General features: G+C 37.9%; 1 protein-coding gene across 3 annotated transcripts in view; it reads left to right on the forward strand.

The window, feature by feature from the left end:
- The first annotated feature begins 856 nt into the window (after nt 1–856).
- LOC117289320 (N-acetylated-alpha-linked acidic dipeptidase 2-like) overlaps nt 857–19,365 on the forward strand; it is a 30,590-nt gene continuing 12,081 nt past the window's right edge. For 2 of the 3 annotated variants that reach the window (XM_033770411.1, XM_033770396.1), the window contains exons 1-5: nt 883–1,079; nt 7,660–8,174; nt 9,895–10,051; nt 18,377–18,508; nt 19,077–19,202. In XM_033770411.1, the coding sequence (XP_033626302.1) occupies nt 7,771–8,174; nt 9,895–10,051; nt 18,377–18,508; nt 19,077–19,202 (819 nt within the window). In that variant the 5' untranslated portion in view covers nt 883–1,079; nt 7,660–7,770. The other variant, XM_033770404.1, reaches the window with a different exon arrangement.

Genomic DNA, 19,365 nt, shown 5'->3' on the forward strand with positions numbered 1-19,365 from the left:
TTTACTCTAGTAGCTTGCATGTGAGCCCGAATTCCATCTGTAATTTTCCGGTGTGCCCTGCCCGCTCTTCGCCTCTTTGCTATACACGTTTTATAAGATAATCTGGACTTTGGGTGAACAAAATGTACGAATTGTCTGCGTGTAGATAGGAAAAATAGCCAAAATGTTGAAGTTTTTTTTTTTTTTTTTTTTTTTTTGGGGGGGGGGCACTTTTACCAGAAGAGCAGGAGCAAGGTGAAAGGTAAATCATTGTTTTGGCGAGCTCATAAATCCCGGTCAGCAATAAGCATTTTACCGAATGGTCTGAGTTTACCTTAGTACAGTCTTTTTGAGGACTAACTTCGTTCACATTAGTTGCTTTTCATTAATCACAGTGACACGATTATAGCCTGTGAAAATATTAAATAAAATTAAATAAATAAAATTTGCACATTTTCGCATGCAGTTTTTAGATTGCCGCAAATGTAACGGTAATTCGAATGTCTTTAAATGATAATTCAATGTATTTAACATGTAGGCCATTTGAGACCGAAATAACCCGTGATTCAAATGGCGTTTTACATTCTGGCATGAATTTAGGATAACCTAAAGTTCTCTGGTTAAAACCTTTCTTTTTTTCTACCGGATGATATTGCAAATACTTAAGGCCTACTTTAGTTTAAATTAAGACAAATTAACTGAACAAATGTAGGACGATTTTGGATGACTAGAAAGACTTATGTCTAATTTACTTGGCGTTGTGTAAACCAAGAATAGTCCTGGCGCTCGCGTGGTATAGCGCCCTCGTTTGAATTTTGTTGCAACCTTTTGTTATTGCAAGCACCCCCTCTCTTGTTGTGTCTGTCATCCTTTTCAGATTGAAGACGTCCGCGCCGTAAGTAAACTTTAAAGTGAAAGAAAGTGATGAAGTTGTATTGTAGGCCCTAATTTGTCATCAATTTTTCCTATTGTGGAAACTACACGTACGTATGTACGTAGGGACGTAGTGCCAGTTAGTTTAAAGTCAGGGTTATACAAGTGGACAATAACAAAAACATACACTTCTCAGTTGTTTGACTACATGCGTATGAAGAAACCAGGTAAGCCGAAATCATGAATAGCCCAGAGTCCTAGACATGAGTCGAGAGGTAGAAATACTGGGGCACTGTACTCCTTTTTCGAAATTTTGACCGATAATGTCAAAATTTCGAAAAAGGAATACCATGCGCCCCAGCTTCTGGGTCTTACTAGAAATAGCTATTAGGCTACTTCTAGAAACTATGGCTCCCCTGTGAGCAGGGGAGCCTTAGGCCTATAGTTTCTAGAAGTAGTATTACTGTTTAGGCCTACTTAGTAATATTGGTTGGGTTCTTTGCCAACTGAACTATCCAAACTATTTTTGATGATTAACAAACAAGCCCATGGAGCTACGTCTAAGTTGCTAGATATGGTGTGAAGTTTTTGTATTTGATGAGGCTCATCAGTTATGTTGTTAACATGTTAACCACATTACAATGATAAATAACAAAAAACGGCATACCCATATCATATGACCGGGGGTACTCCTAGAACTATGAGGTTCGTTCGGCTATCGTATCGTCTCCGTGACGGGAGACTATAGCCGAACGAACCTCAGTGAGTCATGACATAGTTCTAGGAGTAGACCGGGGGGTTACTGGTGTCCGACATGGCCAAAGAAGAAGGGAAATCTGTCCCCCGGAGCATGGGAGGGAATAGTTGCAATATAACGTAACCCTCCTCCCGACGGCAGGAGGAGGGTTACGTTGTCACAACTATTAGCCTAGGGAGGGAAATCATATTTGAAAGCCAATAATTATTTGCACTTTTTATTTAATTTTGTGTGTGTGCAAATTACCATGGTAATTTATAAAATGTCATAAAACATATTTTGAATAAAATGAAGACAGCTGCTGGCTATAGAGTCATACACAAAGTCTCACAGAATACTTGTAGTCACTGCAGATGTTTCTTCCACGTATGGCTTCATCAGTATTGTCAGGAAAAACTATAAACAAATGGGATGTATCAAAGTCGTTGAAGATCGGGGTGTGGTGTGAAAATTTCAATGTCCATCAAGTTTTAATATGTTTGCATACTTCTTGTAAACAAATGAAGGTAATTAGCCCTAGGGCATCAGTTGATATGGCATCATTATTTGTTTTCTCCAAATTCAAAGAAAAAGGCGTAATAAAAATACCTTGAAAACAGGACAGGGGAGGATACCCACTCACTATCAGGGTATTCATTATGGGAAATTAATGTGGGCTGGAGGACACTCAGGAGGATAATTCAAAGAGGGCGCTATCACTCGGAAGTTTTGTACACAGTTCACCCACTGATCTATATCTGACTCTGAGGAGAGAGAGAGAGAGGGGGGGGGAAACGGTTGAAAAATGTATTGTGTCATATTGACCCCTTGCACAAGCGTCACACGCGGCGACTGATCCGCGCTCACCATGTTAGTGGACAAGTTAGGTTTACGTGTATTAATGCCGCGTTGCCTAAAATGCCAGTGAAATTGCCCACCAGTATGGCGCATTCAAGATTTTTTTGATGATAATGTCAGGTGAAATGGGTCAATATTGACATATATACTAAGCTTGGGCGATATCACGGTATTTTCGAATATCGCGATATTATGGATTTGGTTTTAATCGAAATATCGATATATCGCGATAATCGCGATATATCGCGATATCGATTAAATATCGCGATGTATTTGCTAGCTGAGAAATCTTGCACCCCATAGGTTTGGAGTAAAACCAGACAAATAGGTCATTAGAACACCTCTCTTATGCTATGACTGTCTCTTCTCCAACTTTCACTTGGAGTTTGAAGACTGATGATGTCAAATTTAATTAATCGCGACTATATCGAATATCGCGACATATTGTCGGCGAATAAAATAAATCGATATCGCCCAAGCTTAACATATACAGGGTCAGATGGGCATAGTTTGTTGACTACAAAACAAAGATGCTACAATCCTATGGTAGTATGGTCACTTCTCCTAGACACCACTCCACATCTTGCTGTGCTCAGCAGATGGTGGTGTACTTGGGTTAGGTAAAATCACAGCTGTTAAAGACACTGGACACTATTGGTAATTGTCAAAGACCAATTTACTCACTTACGTTTCTCAATGTCTAAAATAACCTGTGAAAATTTGAGCTGGATTGATCGTCGGAGTTGTGAGATAACTATGAAAGAAAAAAACACCCTTGTCACACGAAGTTGTGTGCTTTCAGATGCTTGATTTCGAGACCTCAAATTCTAAATCTGAGGTCTCAAAATCAAATTCGTTAAAAATTACTTCTTTCTCGAAAACTCTGTTACTTCAGAGGGAGCCGTTTCTCACAATGTTTTATACTATCAACCTCTCCCCATTACTTGTTACCAAGTGAGGTTTTATGCTGATAATTATTTTGAGTAATTACCAATAATGTCCACTGCCTTTAAAACTAACAAAAGTTTGTTCTTTAAACTGGAAACATGTAGTGTTAAGACGCTCGCAGGACGTTTGTTGGAGAAGTCCACATCCGTGCTGTTAGCTTACCGTGCTAACACCTTTTACAGAAGACAGTTTTATGATTGGGAATAGAATCAACCAACCCCAGAATTGGCGAAATGGGCGGGTGAAGATACTTTTCTCAAAGCTTAATTCTTCATAAGTTAGTTTTTGTTTTTTGTCAATGGATATTTGGTAAGGTTTATGATGACACATTAAAGGCGGTGGACACTATTGGTTATTACTCAAAACAATTATTAGCATAAAACTTTACTAGGTAACAAGTAATTGGGAGATGTTGATAACATGTACTATGAAATAGACAATATGTTTTTTTTTTTTTTTTTTTTTTTGCAAGTCCAACATGCATTCAACCATTTTGGCATGATTAGTGAAGTCTCATTTACATAGCCTTAAAGGCAGTGGACACTATTGGAAATTACTCAAAATAGTTATTAGCATAAAATCTAACTTGGCAAAGAGCAATGAGGAGCTGCAGATAGTTTAAAACAATGTGAGAAACGGCTCCTGCTGAAGTAGTGTAGTTTTCGAGACAATGGGGGTTGCAACAAGAGGAGGTAACCCTCCTGTGTTTGAATACCCAAACTGCTGTGAAATAAATGCTTCACTGGCAATGACAAAGTAAGTTGAAGTATTCCTAAAACGCACATTTTTAGAGAATAATGCATATTAAATAATAATTAAAATATGAATTTTGAAGTTATTTGCTGTTAAGAGTTGGTCTGTAAGTAGTGATACATTATCAGCGTACACACCAGCACCAAAGGATACAAATTGGCCAGAAATTCACAGTGTGCCCCAATTTAGGTGTTTTCAGCGGTTTTAGGCTGATTTAGCCAATATCCTAGCCAGTGTGATTCTCGTTTGAGTTTCTTCTGAAATCACCTCGAAGTCTGCACTATGTCGTAATTTAATTCTTTTGGGTTGAACAAAGAAAAATTTACTTGAGCAGGATTTGAACTTATGACTTCTGGATTGACACCTGACCAACTGACTGTGGCTAGACTGCTCAGCTGAGCAATCCAGAGGATGCAGGTTTAAATCCTGCTCTAGTCAATTTGTCTTCGTTCAACCCAAAATTATTTAAAATATACCAAGTCGGTTTCCATAATATTCAATTCTTGTAAAAAATAAGATGTTGACTAACGGCTGATTTACGCAGATTGTTTACAGCACACAGCACACATTTAAGTTAACAAAGCAATCATTCCAATGCTGACAAATATCTTATCCTTGGAACAGTGGTACTTGTGGTTGGCCTATTTATTCATGTTTATTGTAAAGTCAGATGGATATATAAAATTAGTCCATTGTATTTACAGTCCATTGTAATTTCTCTGCTCTGGGCACAGAAAAATTGCTTCAAAAGACGATGCCACCTCTGTTTACATTCAAATTGCCCTCTGTTGACAAAACACTGTCCAATCCATGTTTCGCCAGGCAAAACGACCATAACGTAGTCATTGTAAGATTGCGTACACGTACTTTCTTGCTGGCTGCCAAAACACAAAGGTTTTGCACGGCAGCATGCGCGCGAATTATGTTATGGTTTTTGAGTGACGTCAGAGGTCACATCGTCTAAAAGAATATTATATATATGAAAACATTAGCTCTCACAATGAAGAGTGCGATTGCTTTCTTCGTAGGATCAGTTGATGTGTAAACATGCCCAAGGCATCTGAGAAATAGTTAACACTTGGCTGGAAGAAAACAAAGGAAGCTCCAATAGTCTCCACAGATTGGTTGCCTTGGCTTAGGTCTGACTATAAATGCATACCGACATTTACCCCAAAAAACTGTGATTACCCGCAGGCCGTTTCCCACCTGACTGTTACCAAGCAGTGTCTGTCTCTAGGGCAACCCTAATCACGTTATATTATCCAACGCTCATTTTAGCTTTCAAAGGTGCTGATTTTAGGTCACTAAGTACAACATTCCAAGGCATAATCAACACTGTTTTGAAAAGAGGGGATGACATGGTGTCTTGATCTATTGATCCCAATCACACAAAATCTTGAAAGATGGTTTGCCACTCACAGGCTTTTGACTTGTGGCAGGTACCTCGGAGGTCCCCACTGTTGAAAATAGTTTTGATTTGAGTAAATTTTGGTTTTTGACTGCAAAACCTTCTCTTTGTTTTGATTCAATTTGATGGATTTGGTGTTGTATCTCTCAAGCCATTGACATGTTATGACCAGGATCCTATTTCATAAAGTTGTTAATGGCAGTGGACACTATTGGTAATTACTCAAAAAGAATTAAGCATAAAACCTCACTTGGTAATGAGTTATGGGGAGAGGTTGATAGTATAAAACATTGTGAGAAGCAGCTCCCTCTGAAGTTACGTAGTTTTTGAGAATGAAGTAATTTTCCACAAATTTGATTTTGAGACCTCAGATTTAGAATAAGAGGTCTCGGAATCAACCACCTAACTGTCTAAAAGCACACAACTTCGTGTGACAAGGGTGTTTTTTCTTTCATAGTCATCTCCCAAACCCCATGACCAATTGAGCTCAAATTGTCACAGGTTTATTATTTTATGCATATGTTGAGATACACCAAGTGAGAAGACTTGTCTTTGACAATTACCAATAGTCATAATAGTGTCCAGGGTCTAGCAGAAAATACTGCTTACAAAATGTATTTGCTAGCAAAAAAAGAATAAATGAGTAGGGCACCAGTCACAACAAGGTAAACCTTAATGAATGTTTGCTGGTAACTTGTTCCTGCTAAGCAATACTTTTCTGTGCTTAGCAAGTAAGTTTTTACGCTTTATGCCTTATGAAATTGGGACCAGGCATAAGGTCCTACCTATGTGTAGGACTCTAAACATTCGGGTGTTGAATTACTTTTAAAGTAGGGTAATTTGACAGATTTAGGGCAGCTCTTGTACAGAATCACTAAGGGAGAACTAGGGTTGCAGGAAGATTCAGAAGGAAGATTACCTTATTATGTATATGAAGGAGAACTTAATACATTAAACATGGTGCATGATGTGAGTAAACATGGACTTGCCTGCAAATCAATAAACGGACTACAAAGAAGTTAAAATACAAAAAGGAATATCTTCTGGCAAACTTAAATCCTTGATTCTGATTGGTTGATCAACACATCGCAACATGAGCAACGCGTCAAGTTTGCTTGAAGATAAGTCTGTTAGTGTTAACACATGCGCACTCTTGGAATACAGACAAATATAGCGCGTCTCCATTTAATATGCTGCCCTCAGCCTTCTGCCTCGTGATAGAAACAAATGTTATTTACAGTGTGGAGTAATAGTATTAGTATGCAATTAATAATGACAAAAACTGTTCCTTTTTATGCCATACTCATATTTCTTACCACTGAGACTCAAGAGACCCAAGGTGCACACAAGAAGAAAAACCATGGAAGAAGATGCATCAGAAGCAGTCAACAGAAGACGTTTCACTTCTAACAAGATAGATGGGAACAGTTACAACAATGCGTGTTATCCCCATGATAGCCCAACAAAAGATGATAGTATTATTCTTCTGCATTTTCTGGAGGTTTTCTGGCAGCTCCATTGTCAGAAAGGATTAACAAGAAATGGGGGGTTAATTGTGTAATTTCATTGTTGGAAAGAGTCAAAAAAGTGTAGAACTTGTACAGACACTTATTTAAATCTTCCCAAATTCTCAGAAGTACAAGAAAGTGTTATGGTTTACTGTACTTTCTTCAGTTTAAACGAATTTGAAAGCAAAAAAGATTTGTTAACAAGCTCAAGATTGGTGGATTTGGCTGCATGGTTGTCAGTGTTCCTATATATATCTATCCCTACCCACCATTCTCAGCACAGAAGAACATCAGACAAGCTTTTCTTCCCCCTGAAGCTTTGACCAGGTGGTTTTCTCTGCAATTTATTCCCATGACGTATTGAAAGCAGATAAAGTGGTGGGAACTGCTGGGCCGGATTAACACTTTGACTTCCTCAAACAGAAACCTTTCATCACTTTACAATGGGACACAGTGAGCTGAGGGATCCAGATTTACCCCCGAACTACAGGTTTTTGCCTGAACTACTGACTTCTTACTCTGAACTATTTACCTTACAAAGCTCTAGGTCTCTGTTAACAAACTTATCATGGTTTTTCTATTATTTGATCAAACAGGCACTTGGCTTTGTGCTATGCTTATGATGGTATTTAACACTCGATCCTACTACCCTCACCATCCACTCCCAGCCAATCACAGCTCTCCATGCAAATGAGCCTGAGTAAATAATGAATCCATTTAGGGCTGGCGGTAATCACTATGATTACCTGGAGTCAGAGAGTGGTACAGCCATGCCAGGAGAGGAGGGTAATTCATCCATTGCCTACCAGCCTGTGGCCAACGCACCCAGCAACCCACGACCGTCTCGTCTGGAGTTCCACCCGGAGGAGTACAATACAGCCAGAAGGAGCAGTTCCTCTCCAAGTATGCATCTGAGTAACAAGACGATCGTGTTTATTGCCGCAGTGATCGCAGCCTGTGTTGGTATCGCTCTCGGCGTGATCATAGGATGGTTCTCATCGCAAGCTCGAATGCAAGGGATGCAGAGTGATGTTTTGAAAGAAGGTGACGCCAGCGTTGGGAAGCTGCTGATGGATGAGATGAAAGCTGACAACATCAAGGAATATCTTAGGTAGGTTTTAATTAGTTTGATTGAGTGAAAGACCGTATCCGAATTAGCGGCTATGGCTGGATTGCCATGTCATCATGCGTTGAAGTATAGGACCTCCTTGACTACAACCTTAGCAACAGTCGTAGCCAAAGCTGTAGCCGCCTATCTGTTCAGGTATGGCTTAATCATGGCTTGGTCAAGAAATAAAATGATTTGGCTTTGTCGAGGGAATATGCTCTTTCTTTCTGCACTTTTTTGAAGTTTCATGACAAAATGAACGAACAGCTGTTTTCTGTTTCTAACAAACATGTATAATGCATGATCTATGTTTACGCAGGGAGAGAAACATTTAATTTGCAATTCCTTGGTAATAAAACATTGCTTCTGTATTGTCACAAAATATACATTTGTTGTCCTTGTATCAAGATGACCCACAACTATTGCTCTGTAGGAGTTTGCCTCAATGTATATTTCTATCAGTTACTACATGCTGTACACAATGTTTACTGTCATACCCGTCAGGGTCATGTCAATATTTATTATCTCTTCCATATCGCGAACCATCTCCTATAGACGGTCAGTACAATCGGTACTTTGTACTCGCTCAGTTGAAGAAAAAAAATTAAATAAATAACCACATATAAACGATGCCCAATCTGCCGTGATATGTACAAAATATTTGTAGGTCAAGTTAACACATTGGGTACAATTGGATAGCCTTGAGTGGCAGACTTTATTCCCTCTGAGGTTAATTAAGAATTACCCAAAGAACATGTCATCCAGGCCTGTATGCTTCGTTTTTGAAAGGTTAAGGGCACCAAAGCATGTTCTCCTTGATAAAGGGCACCCTATGAGGAATTTGCAAGTTTCTACTTGGGCATTTCAAGGGCACCACCAAGGCAATGATCAGTGGGCATGGAGGCCATCGCCTGTATTGTCTCCATGAAGTATCAGGCCTGGCATGTAATCCAAGATGATGGTGCTTGCATTATGGCCTACAGCTACGGGCAACTCATACATCAAACTGCTCAGTAGTAATTGCACAGGTGTCCTGCAAATGTCAAACTGTTCATGGCAAAAAACCTTTCTCGCCTGTTTTGTGACTTGTTCTCATTGTTAACATTGAGACTGCCAGTTGCATGCCAGTTAGAGTTGGGTTACATAGCAATCATGATTTCCATATAAAATGGCAATTGAATGCCAGTTTGGCACTCGCTTTCAGACGAGCTTATGGGAAATGTAATGTACAGTCGGGGAAAAAAGTTCAAGAAGTCTTGTGGTAATGTAATAGTTTCAAAACCTGAGTTTAATCCAAGCTTTCAATTGATTGTGGTTCATTTCATGTCAGAGTCACGTACCCGATTCTTCAAATAAAGCAAACTGTGATTTGAGCCCTCCCTGCCAAAACCCCCCTGAAAACTTCAACAAGGTTTTAACAAATAGATTGTGCGTTAACCTTTTTGGAGGTAAAAAATAATTGTTGTCAACCCTTGGCCTGATTGAATAAAGCTTTTAAAAAAATTATGCTCCGCAATCTAAGCGCAAATTAGCAGGGAGCTGGTCACCATACGTTGCCTTGTAATCTGGCTGGTAACCTTTTTCTGCTTAGCAGGAATATTTCTTTGCTAAGCAGATGTGTTTGTTTGGTTCTATGAAATTTGAAACAGCTTTATGAAATATGGCCCATTTTTCTGCCAAAGTTCTTAATATTTCTTCCTTTCTGTTTGTGTTTTTTCTCCAGATTATTTACCTCCACCCCCCACTTAGCCGGGACAGCGGCTGACAAAAAGAACGCTGACTACGTTCGAGATGAGTGGATAAAGTATGGCTTGAAACCGGTCCGTCAGAATGCCTACAATGTCCTTCTTTCTTATCCTGATAGCGTGAAACCCAATCGGGTGAGTTGATTCATGTAGGAGAAAAGTGATTAACGTAATTACAATTTTTACAGATGTAACTTTGCTTATGTGTGTGGGGGGTTGGGGGGGGGGGATTTCAACAAAAACAAAAAACCTGTTTTGATGAATGCTATTTATAGAAAGGAATCAAGTGATATCAAAGGTATACCAAAATGTAATCTCTGGGCAATTTCTGCTTTTCAGGGCAATAGGCTGCCTACTTATAGATTGGGGTGGGTGGGGGGGTGTGTTCTGAGCTAAATTGACCATGCTGTTTTGTTTTCAAACTTTGACTTCTTCTTAAACAAAAATAATACCCTGCAACATTATAAAAACTCTCTGTTCGTGTTTTTTTTTTCTTTTTTTTTCTGGAACCCGGTCTGGAACTAGCTGTGAACAGTTGTGATACAGGCATGCAATTACATGCAGGTATTGGCCTTGCCCCCTTCAAAAGTTTCCCATTGACCTTAAAGATTTTCCAATGGAAGTGCCCTTTGAAAAAGGAAAATGGCATTGCCCTTTTATAGAGGAAAATGGCCTTGCCCTTTTATAGAGGAAAATGGCATTGCCCTTTTATAGAGGAAAATGGCATTGCCCTTTTATAGAGGAAAATGGCATTGCCCTTTTATAGAGGGAAATGGCCTTGCCCTTTTATAGAGGAAAATGGCATTGCCCTTTTATAGAGGAAAATGGCATTGCCCTTTTATAGAGGAAAACGGCATTGCCCTTTTATAGAGGAAAATGGCCTTGCCCTTTTATAGAGGAAAATGGCATTGCCCTTTTATAGAGGAAATTCCAGGCCTGTTGATAGATGGTGGGCTGGGTGGTGCCTGAACATTTTTCAGCACAGCTGCTGATATGGGTATGACCTTTCAGCAGATGTTTATATCAGTTTTATTCCCGTAGATCCTACTAAGGCCATTGCTAATGCCGAGGTGACCCCGATCCTTTTTAGGTTTGATCTCTAGATATCCGCGAGCCCGTCATATATTTTGCAGGGAAAAAAAACCTTGTCCATAAAGTAGTGGAAACCAATCTCAGGATTTTTAATTGGGAGATGAATTTGATATAAAGACTTGTGATATAGACCTGTAATACAGCTGCATTACAGGTGTATTACATAAGATTCCATTACATTATTGTATAAGCTGTAATACAGCTAAATTATCTTAGAAAGATGTACAGTTACACAGTAAGATGTGTTTTGTGAGATGTGCTTTCCGACTCTCAAGAATTGAAAATTAATCGTTAACTATGAAGTTACTTCACCAGATTCAAATATAACTTGCAAGTGGTTTATTATTCAGCAGATAAGCTGATTTCCACTTTTTTGTTTGCAGTAAAAAAAAATACTAACATTACTTACACTTATACAATTGTTGTTCAGTCATCTTTTTGGAACTACGAAGTTGCAGGTCCCAGTTTGGTACTTTTCTTTGTTTTTTATTCCCTGCTTGATCTCTGAATTCTTCTCACTCAAAATTTAGATTCCCAATTTATTTTTTAACAAGGAATATAATGCAGGTTCTTATATCACCCCAAGCCGGCCTTGAAATAAGCCATGACACCCACAGCAATTGCCTTGATGCCCTATGCTTCTTACCAGAGACAAATTGATGTGCCCCTTCATGTATGAAATTCAAGGCCTGACTTAAATGATGTTAACCTTGCTAAGAAATCCTAAGTTAAACAAATAATTAATTTAACATTTCAATTTCAATTGTTTCTGCGTGGGTTTGTGTCAAATGTATTCATTTAGTAATCTACTTCAGAACCCTCAAATTTATCAAATCCCAAATTGCTCGTTTGATAGTCATTTGGAAGTAATAGACTGGCCCCTTGCATTAAGATGACATCATAAGCTCACACAGCGCTCTCTCAGAGGTCAAAGTCTGACCTAGCATTACCTAAAGACCATGTCACACACAGGGGCAGGGGCATACAGGCAGTCAATTCCAGGAAATCTCAAGTGAAGAAAAGCCATTCACAGCTCACTGTTCACATATTTTTCTTGGGGACTGGAATACATTATTCAAAGAATAATTCATTTGGTCCTGACCCTGTAGCATGCACTACCTGCCACAAAGTTGCCTGTGGGTGCAGTGGTTGGACGACAGTAACTACCTCAACAAAGCAATAACATTTATCTACATATTTTTTTTACTGGTAGTCTCTGTATTTCTCCATATGTTTGGCTAATTAACATTCAAAAGTAATTTGGGATGCAATTATAAAACGATCACCTATTTATGGTTTATTGGCGAGCTGTAGAGCAGTGCGAGCCTATTGTAATAACAATTTCCGTCCATCCGGCAGTACGCGTTAAATTTTTTGGAAATGTTTTTTGTTTAAGTTTAAATCTTTGAGTTGAGTTGTTTTGGTATGAACGAGCCCAAGTGAGATTGATATAAATACAATTGCCAGTCATTTTGGGGTAATTTTCAAATATATTTCCAAATAATGTTGAAGTTTTTGGAATAAAAAAAATGTTAAAGTTTTTTGGGATGTACACAAAATGTTTAACAATTTTGTTCAGGCTCAAACTTGGACATCTGGATCTAAAAGAAACAAACTCACGTTAAAATCTTAAAGTTTTGAAAACCAAAATCAAACTCTCTGTCATTGGTTCCAGTTGAATCACTGAAACAATGAAACACATAAATGATCATAACTCCTGATTGCAATGATGAACTGACTTCAAACTATTGCTTTTTGCATATTTAGATTCATATGATAAGATAAACCTCTCTTTGCGCATCACTGGTTCCAGTTGAATGAGCTAAAACAATAAAAACCTTGAATGTTCATAACTCCTGATTGCAATGAGATAAAACTCAAAGAATTAATCACTGGTTTCAGTCGAATGAGCTAAAACAATGAACAAATTTAATAGGCATAACTCCTTTCCTCCTGACTTGAAACCTAGATCAAATATTACTTTTTACATAAAGATGCATATGAAACAATAAAACTGAAGAGTGCAAACGTTGCTACTTACATGTATATAATATGAAAAGATGAAACTCAAAGATCACTAGTTCCAGTTGAATGAGCTAAAGCAATGAAAATCTTAAATGTCATAACTTCATACTTGTCAATGTCCCCACCCCTTTGCCCATCAGTTGATCAAATGATTGGTTTTTCTGTCAGTCATTGGTTCTATCTGGTGATCGGCAGCTTGCCATGGCAGCTTTGCTGTTCTAGTTTGTGTATTTTTTTTATTGCAGTTGTGTAAAAGACACTGGACACGTTTGGTACTTGTCAAAGACCACCAGATTTGTTACATGGTGTATCTCAACATAATATGCATAAAATAACAAATCTGTAAAAATTTGGGCTCAATTGGTCAATGAATTTGTAAAGAAAATGAAAGAAAGAAAAAACACTCATATAGCATTACTTTGTGTGCTTTCAGATGCATAATAAAAAGGCTTTAGCTGACTTTTACTATTTGAGTGAGAAATTACCTCTTTCTCCAAAACTATGTTACTTCAGAGAGATCAACAGCTCTCAGTTATTTTTTATGCTAAAAAATATTATTTTCAGTAATTACTGATAGTGTCCAGTGTAATTGTCAAAGACCAGTGTTCTCACTGGGTTTATCCCATCATAAGCATAAAATAACAAGCCTGTGAAAATTTGGGCTCAATCGGTCATCGAAGTTGCGAGAAAATGATGACAGAAAAACACCCTTGTTGGACGAATTTGTGTGCTTTCAGATGGGAATAAAAGACTTAACTAGCTAGAAGTATTTTATTATTTTATTGAGAAAATACCTCTTTCTCAAAAACTATGTTACTTCAGAAGGAGTCGTTTCTCACAATGTTTTATACTACAAACAGCTCTCCAATGCTCGATACCAAGTCAGTTTTTAAGTTAATATTTATTTTGAGTACTTACCAAACTAGTACCTTCCCTTAAAGCCATTGGACACTTTTGGTACAGGAAAAAAAAAAAAGGGTAATGGTGAAAGACTTCTCTTGAAATATTGTTCCATGAAATGCTTTACTTTTTGAGAAAACATTAAAGCAATATCAATTCTCATCGAGAATTACGGATTTATTTTTAAAAACACATGTCATGACACGGCGAAACGTGCAGAAACAAGGGTGGGTTTTCCCATTATTTTCTCCAGACTGATTGAGCCTAAATTTTCACAGGATTGTTATTTTATGTAGAAGTTGTGATACACAAAGTGTGGGCCTTGGACAATACTGTTTTAATACCGAAAGTGTCCAATGGGTTTAAGACACTGTAGCCTTATAATAGCATTTCACCTGCCATCTCGAGGGCCCTATAGGCACACAGTGGATAGTAAAACCATGGTAAAACAAAATTTAAAATAGTAAAATTCAGAACAGCTTAAAAAATCATTGAACCAAAAACAGAAGTCTTTCAGGGTTACAGAAACATAAATTTAAAACAATGAAACACGTCACTAAAGCATGGTGCATGATAGAAGTGAAAATATACCTACATAAAGGATTGATTGGTCGAGGCCCAATCAGGTGTCGTGCAACAAATACGCATGTATCATTGCTAAAGATGCCCGCTACGCCTGCGTGCTGGGTAACATGAACAGTGACATTGATCGTTCCCACCGTTGGTCGATTTCCAGCGCTGCTGGTGAAGGATTGTTGCTTATTTGAACTGTTCGTCTGCTTTATTAAACCATGATTAAACTATGCATTGCTCCGTCTTAACATGACGATGACAACAGAACTTCGAGAAAAGGAATTACAATAATACCAAGGTATAACAAAACAATTGTTGCACGCTGTGACTGGGGTCCATGGGTTTAGTATACCCTCAGTGGCTTCGCCTCGGGTGACATTTTCTGCCTTGGGTGTACAAAACGCCATGGATCCTGTCACAGCGTGCAGCAACAATTGTATAATGTACCATGACCTTTAAAATTAAAAATTAAATGTTTTAAGACACTTGACACTATTGGTTATTGTCAAAGTATCTCAACATATGCATAACATAACAAACCTGTGAAAATTTGAGCTCAGTTGGTCATCGAACTTGCGAGATAATAATGAAAGAAAAAGCACCCTTGTCACCTGAAGTTGTGTGCTTTCAGATAGTTGATTTCGAGACCTCAAAATCTAATTCTGAGGTCTCGAAGTCAAATTTGTGGAAAATTGTTTCTTTCTTGAAAGCTATGTTACTTCAAAGGGAGCCGTTTCTCACAGTGTTTCATACTATCAACCTCCCCCCATTACTTGTTACAAAGTAAGGTTTTATTTATTATAACAATTATTTTGAGTAACTACCAATAGTGTTCACTGCATGCAAGTTAAAATTATAAGGCCATCGAAACCGTTCACAACCAAACAAACACACAAATAATATTGAAACTAAATAATTTGAACAGACAGGCATCCCATTACAGTAACAAGGACAAAACCCAACCATTTAACAGTAACAGAGACTAACTCAATTCATGCCCACCAGCAAAGAAAAGAGGTTTTTATTATAATTTAAAAATAACAATAATAAGGGAATAAAAGGGTAGTGACGAGTTCTTCAACGTACCTTTAAAGCCAGCAGGGTCGGCAGCCGTGTGATAGGCTTGGGCCTTTAAGAACGAGTCACTACTCTTTTATTCCCATTCATTAATGCCCTTTTGTTAAAAAGCGTAAACAAATACAGTAATAATAAAATAATAATAATAATGAGAACTTATAAAGCGCACAAATCCATCAAAGTGCTCATGGCGCTAAATACAAAGAATAATATTTACATGTACAATAACCAAAATTGAAACGTAAGCCTAAGCTAAGAAGAAATCCAGAACATGTTGAAGAGAAATACAGTACAAATGCAATATCAAAGAAAACATCGAAGGGTAGAAGTCAAACCATTTTCTCAAATATTTGGTTGAAAAGATGTGTCTTAAGGTTTTTCTTAAATTGTGTTAAAGAAACAGATGATTTTACTAGTGCTGGCAATTTGTTCCATAGGCGTGGGGCAGCATGTGAGAAAGATCGGTCTCCCCATGAATGATTGGATATGGGCTCAATAAGGAGACTAGAATTGTAAGACCGGAGTTTGCGAGGAGGATTGTATGGTTTGAGTAGATCATCAATATATGCAGGGGCATTGTTGGCGAGTGATTTATACACAAAAAGCAGAAGTTTATACTTAACTCTACTGCTTACGGGTAACCAGTGTAATTCTTTCAAAATCGGAGTTATATGACAGGACTTTTTATTTAAGGTGATAACACGAGCAGCATAGTTCTGAATACGCTGAAGTCGTTCAATTTGAGTATTAGGAAGACCATATAGAAGTGAGTTACACATGTCAAGTCTGGAAACGACGACGGAGTGGACTATTTGCTCAGTTGCTTTTTGTGTTAAATATTTCCTCACTTTGCCTATATTATGAATGTGAAATGTTGTAGAACGTGCAATACTAGAAATATGTGAATTAAGTGTCATGGAAGAGTCGAAGATCACACCAAGATTACGAGCTTTGGTAACAGCGGTAACTTCGGAGTCACCTATATTAATATGGGGAATAGTAACTTTAGAGAGTTGTTGGCGTGAACCAAGTATCATAAATTTAGTCTTGTTATCATTAAGTTTAAGGAAATTGTCTTGCATCCAAACACGAATTTCACCAACACACGTTTCAATACGACTGATGCTCTCATCAGCAAAATGTTTGGATGGTTTAAAAGAGAAATACAACTGAGTGTCATCAGCATATACATGATAGTTCAGTTTGTGTTTCAGGATGATGCTATGAACTGGGTAGGTGTACACCGTGAACCACAGCGGTCCAAGAACCGACCCCTGAGGGGCTGAAAAATCATGAACAACTGGGTCCGATGTGGAATTGCCAATGCGTACATGTTGTGGTCTGTTTTGCAAATAGGATTGGCACCATTTAAGGGCATTGCCCTGTAAACCAATAATATCACGTAGTCTCTTGAGCAAAATAGTGTGATCCACAGTGTCAAAAGCCGCACTTAAATCAAGCAGAATCAGGGCAGTCACATGGCCTTCATCCATAGCACATAAAATGTCATTTTGCACCCTTAATAGTGCCGATTCAGTGCTATGCTTGGACCTGTATGCTGATTGAAATTTATCAGCAAGGCCAGAGTCAGAGATAACAGTATTCAATCTGGAGGCGACTATGCGCTCAATGGTCTTGCCAACAAACTTCAAATTAGCCACCGGTCTGTAGTTAGAAAAAGTCTCAATATCTAAACCTGACTTCTTGATTAGGGGACAAATGTAAGCAGTCTTAAGACTGTCTGGAAAATTACCTTGCTCAAAGGACTTGTTCACAATAGTAGTAATAAGAGGTGCTAGAACATTAATACACCTTTTAAGAAGATGTGTAGGTATGGGGTCCAGTTCACATGATTTAGAAGGAGACACTTTAACAATTGAAATTCGAGGTTGGAAATTTTTTTTTCTCCAAAACTTTGTGAAGAATCTGTTTGACGTGCGTGGGTTGTGTGTACGCGCGCGCGCTTAGATTATGCTCTGGTAGCTATGATTTGCGCGTTCCGCGTGATAATCTTGTGCATAAACAGAGCTCCAGTGTGCATTAACAAAAGGCTTATGCACACCCACGTGACGCGCTCTCCACCAATAGGAGTAGAGAAACTGTCTGGGGTACTTATGAATGAAAAATTATGATGGTGAATAGAAAGGTTAATTTATTTTCACTGAATAAGACATCATAATCATTATATTGTATTGTGTCAAAATTGACATAGTGTCAATTTAAAACCAACAGGCACATTTTGAAAATGCAGAAATTTACTTATATAAGTAAGGTATTCTGTGTCCCTTCCTTGTACATATTATAATAATCTCCTTCCTCTATGGTTCAAAGGATTTTATTTAGTCATCAAGCTTTTGAGTCAAAACAAAATGACATCACAGAGCACTGTTTTCAGGAGAGTCACTTTTGTCAAATTGTTTAACTCATTCCTCAAAAACTACAGCACCCCAGCAATTTTAGGGGAAGCTTTCTACCATCATTGGTTGAGGTAGTGCTTTCTGCTCTTCCGGCTAGGCTTTGAATTAAAGATACCCAAGCCTACATTCGTATGAACTGTATAAGGGATAACCCTGTTTCAGCCCTAGGAGTAGGTGGCAATGGCCTCTGGAAAAAATAATTGTAGCCCACACCTTGAAGTGGCCTTCATTAAAAAAAAAAAAATTGGCTTTGAACCGTGTAAGGTGAATTAAAAAATCTATGGATGTTTGTGTTTTTTGTTGTTCAACAAGTACCCAACCATGTAACTAAACTTTCAAGAAAACATAATCTCTATGGTTTTTTTCTCATTTGTAGGTGACAGTGCTGAACAGCAACGGAACCACTTTCTCTGAGTCTAAAACCGAGGAACCACCCTTGGATGGTGAGACGATTAGAGACGATGTAGTCAAACCATTCAATGCCTACGCTGCTGCTGGTACAATTGAGGTAGGTCATAAAAACAAAACTAGTAGCTCCTTCCTACTGTCTGCCACATTCGCCATTTTGGGGAATCAAATTGTACACAAACATCTTATCATTTTCAACTGTTTTACTTGTTCACCTTTTTTTTCATTTCAAATGTTTACCTTTGCACCTCTTTTCATCGCCAACTGTTTCCTTTTTCACCCTTTTCATTTCAAAATTTTAACTTTCCACGTCTATTCAAGTTCAACTGTATACTTATTCACCTCTTTTCTTTTTCCAAATGTTTACATTTAAACCTTTGTGTATTTCCAACAGTCTTCTTTTCACCTTCAAGTTAAATTTCCATTCCAACTGCTTTGTTTTTCACCTCTTTTCTTTTCAAAATGTTTACTTTTACACCTTTGTTTATTTCTAACAGTTTTCAGTTCACCTCTAAATTTCCAACTGCTTACTTTTTCACCTCTTTTCATTTTCAAACTGTTTACTTTTTTACCACTTTTTTCCCTAACTGTTTACTTTTGAACTACTCTCCATTGCCAACTCAAATTGTATATCATTTTTACTGTAATTTGAACACTGTCCGTTACAGAATGAACTGGTGTATGTCAACTATGGAAGAGTGGAAGATTTCCAGCGTCTTGAGAGAACGCTTGGGGTGAATGTGACGGGAAAGATCGCCATCGCTAGATATGGGAAGATTTTCAGAGGAGACAAGGTGACTTGTGTAATAATAACAATAATTAATAACTTAAGAATAATAATAATAACTTAAGAAAAATAATAATAATAATAACAACAATAATAGCAGGCATTTATGGAGCACTCTTACACAAGGTACCACGGCACTTAACAAGAAACAGTACAATAAGCAAATGAAT

Source organism: Asterias rubens, chromosome 1, assembly GCF_902459465.1.
Source record: "Asterias rubens chromosome 1, eAstRub1.3, whole genome shotgun sequence".
Lineage (NCBI taxonomy): Eukaryota > Metazoa > Echinodermata > Asteroidea > Forcipulatida > Asteriidae > Asterias > Asterias rubens.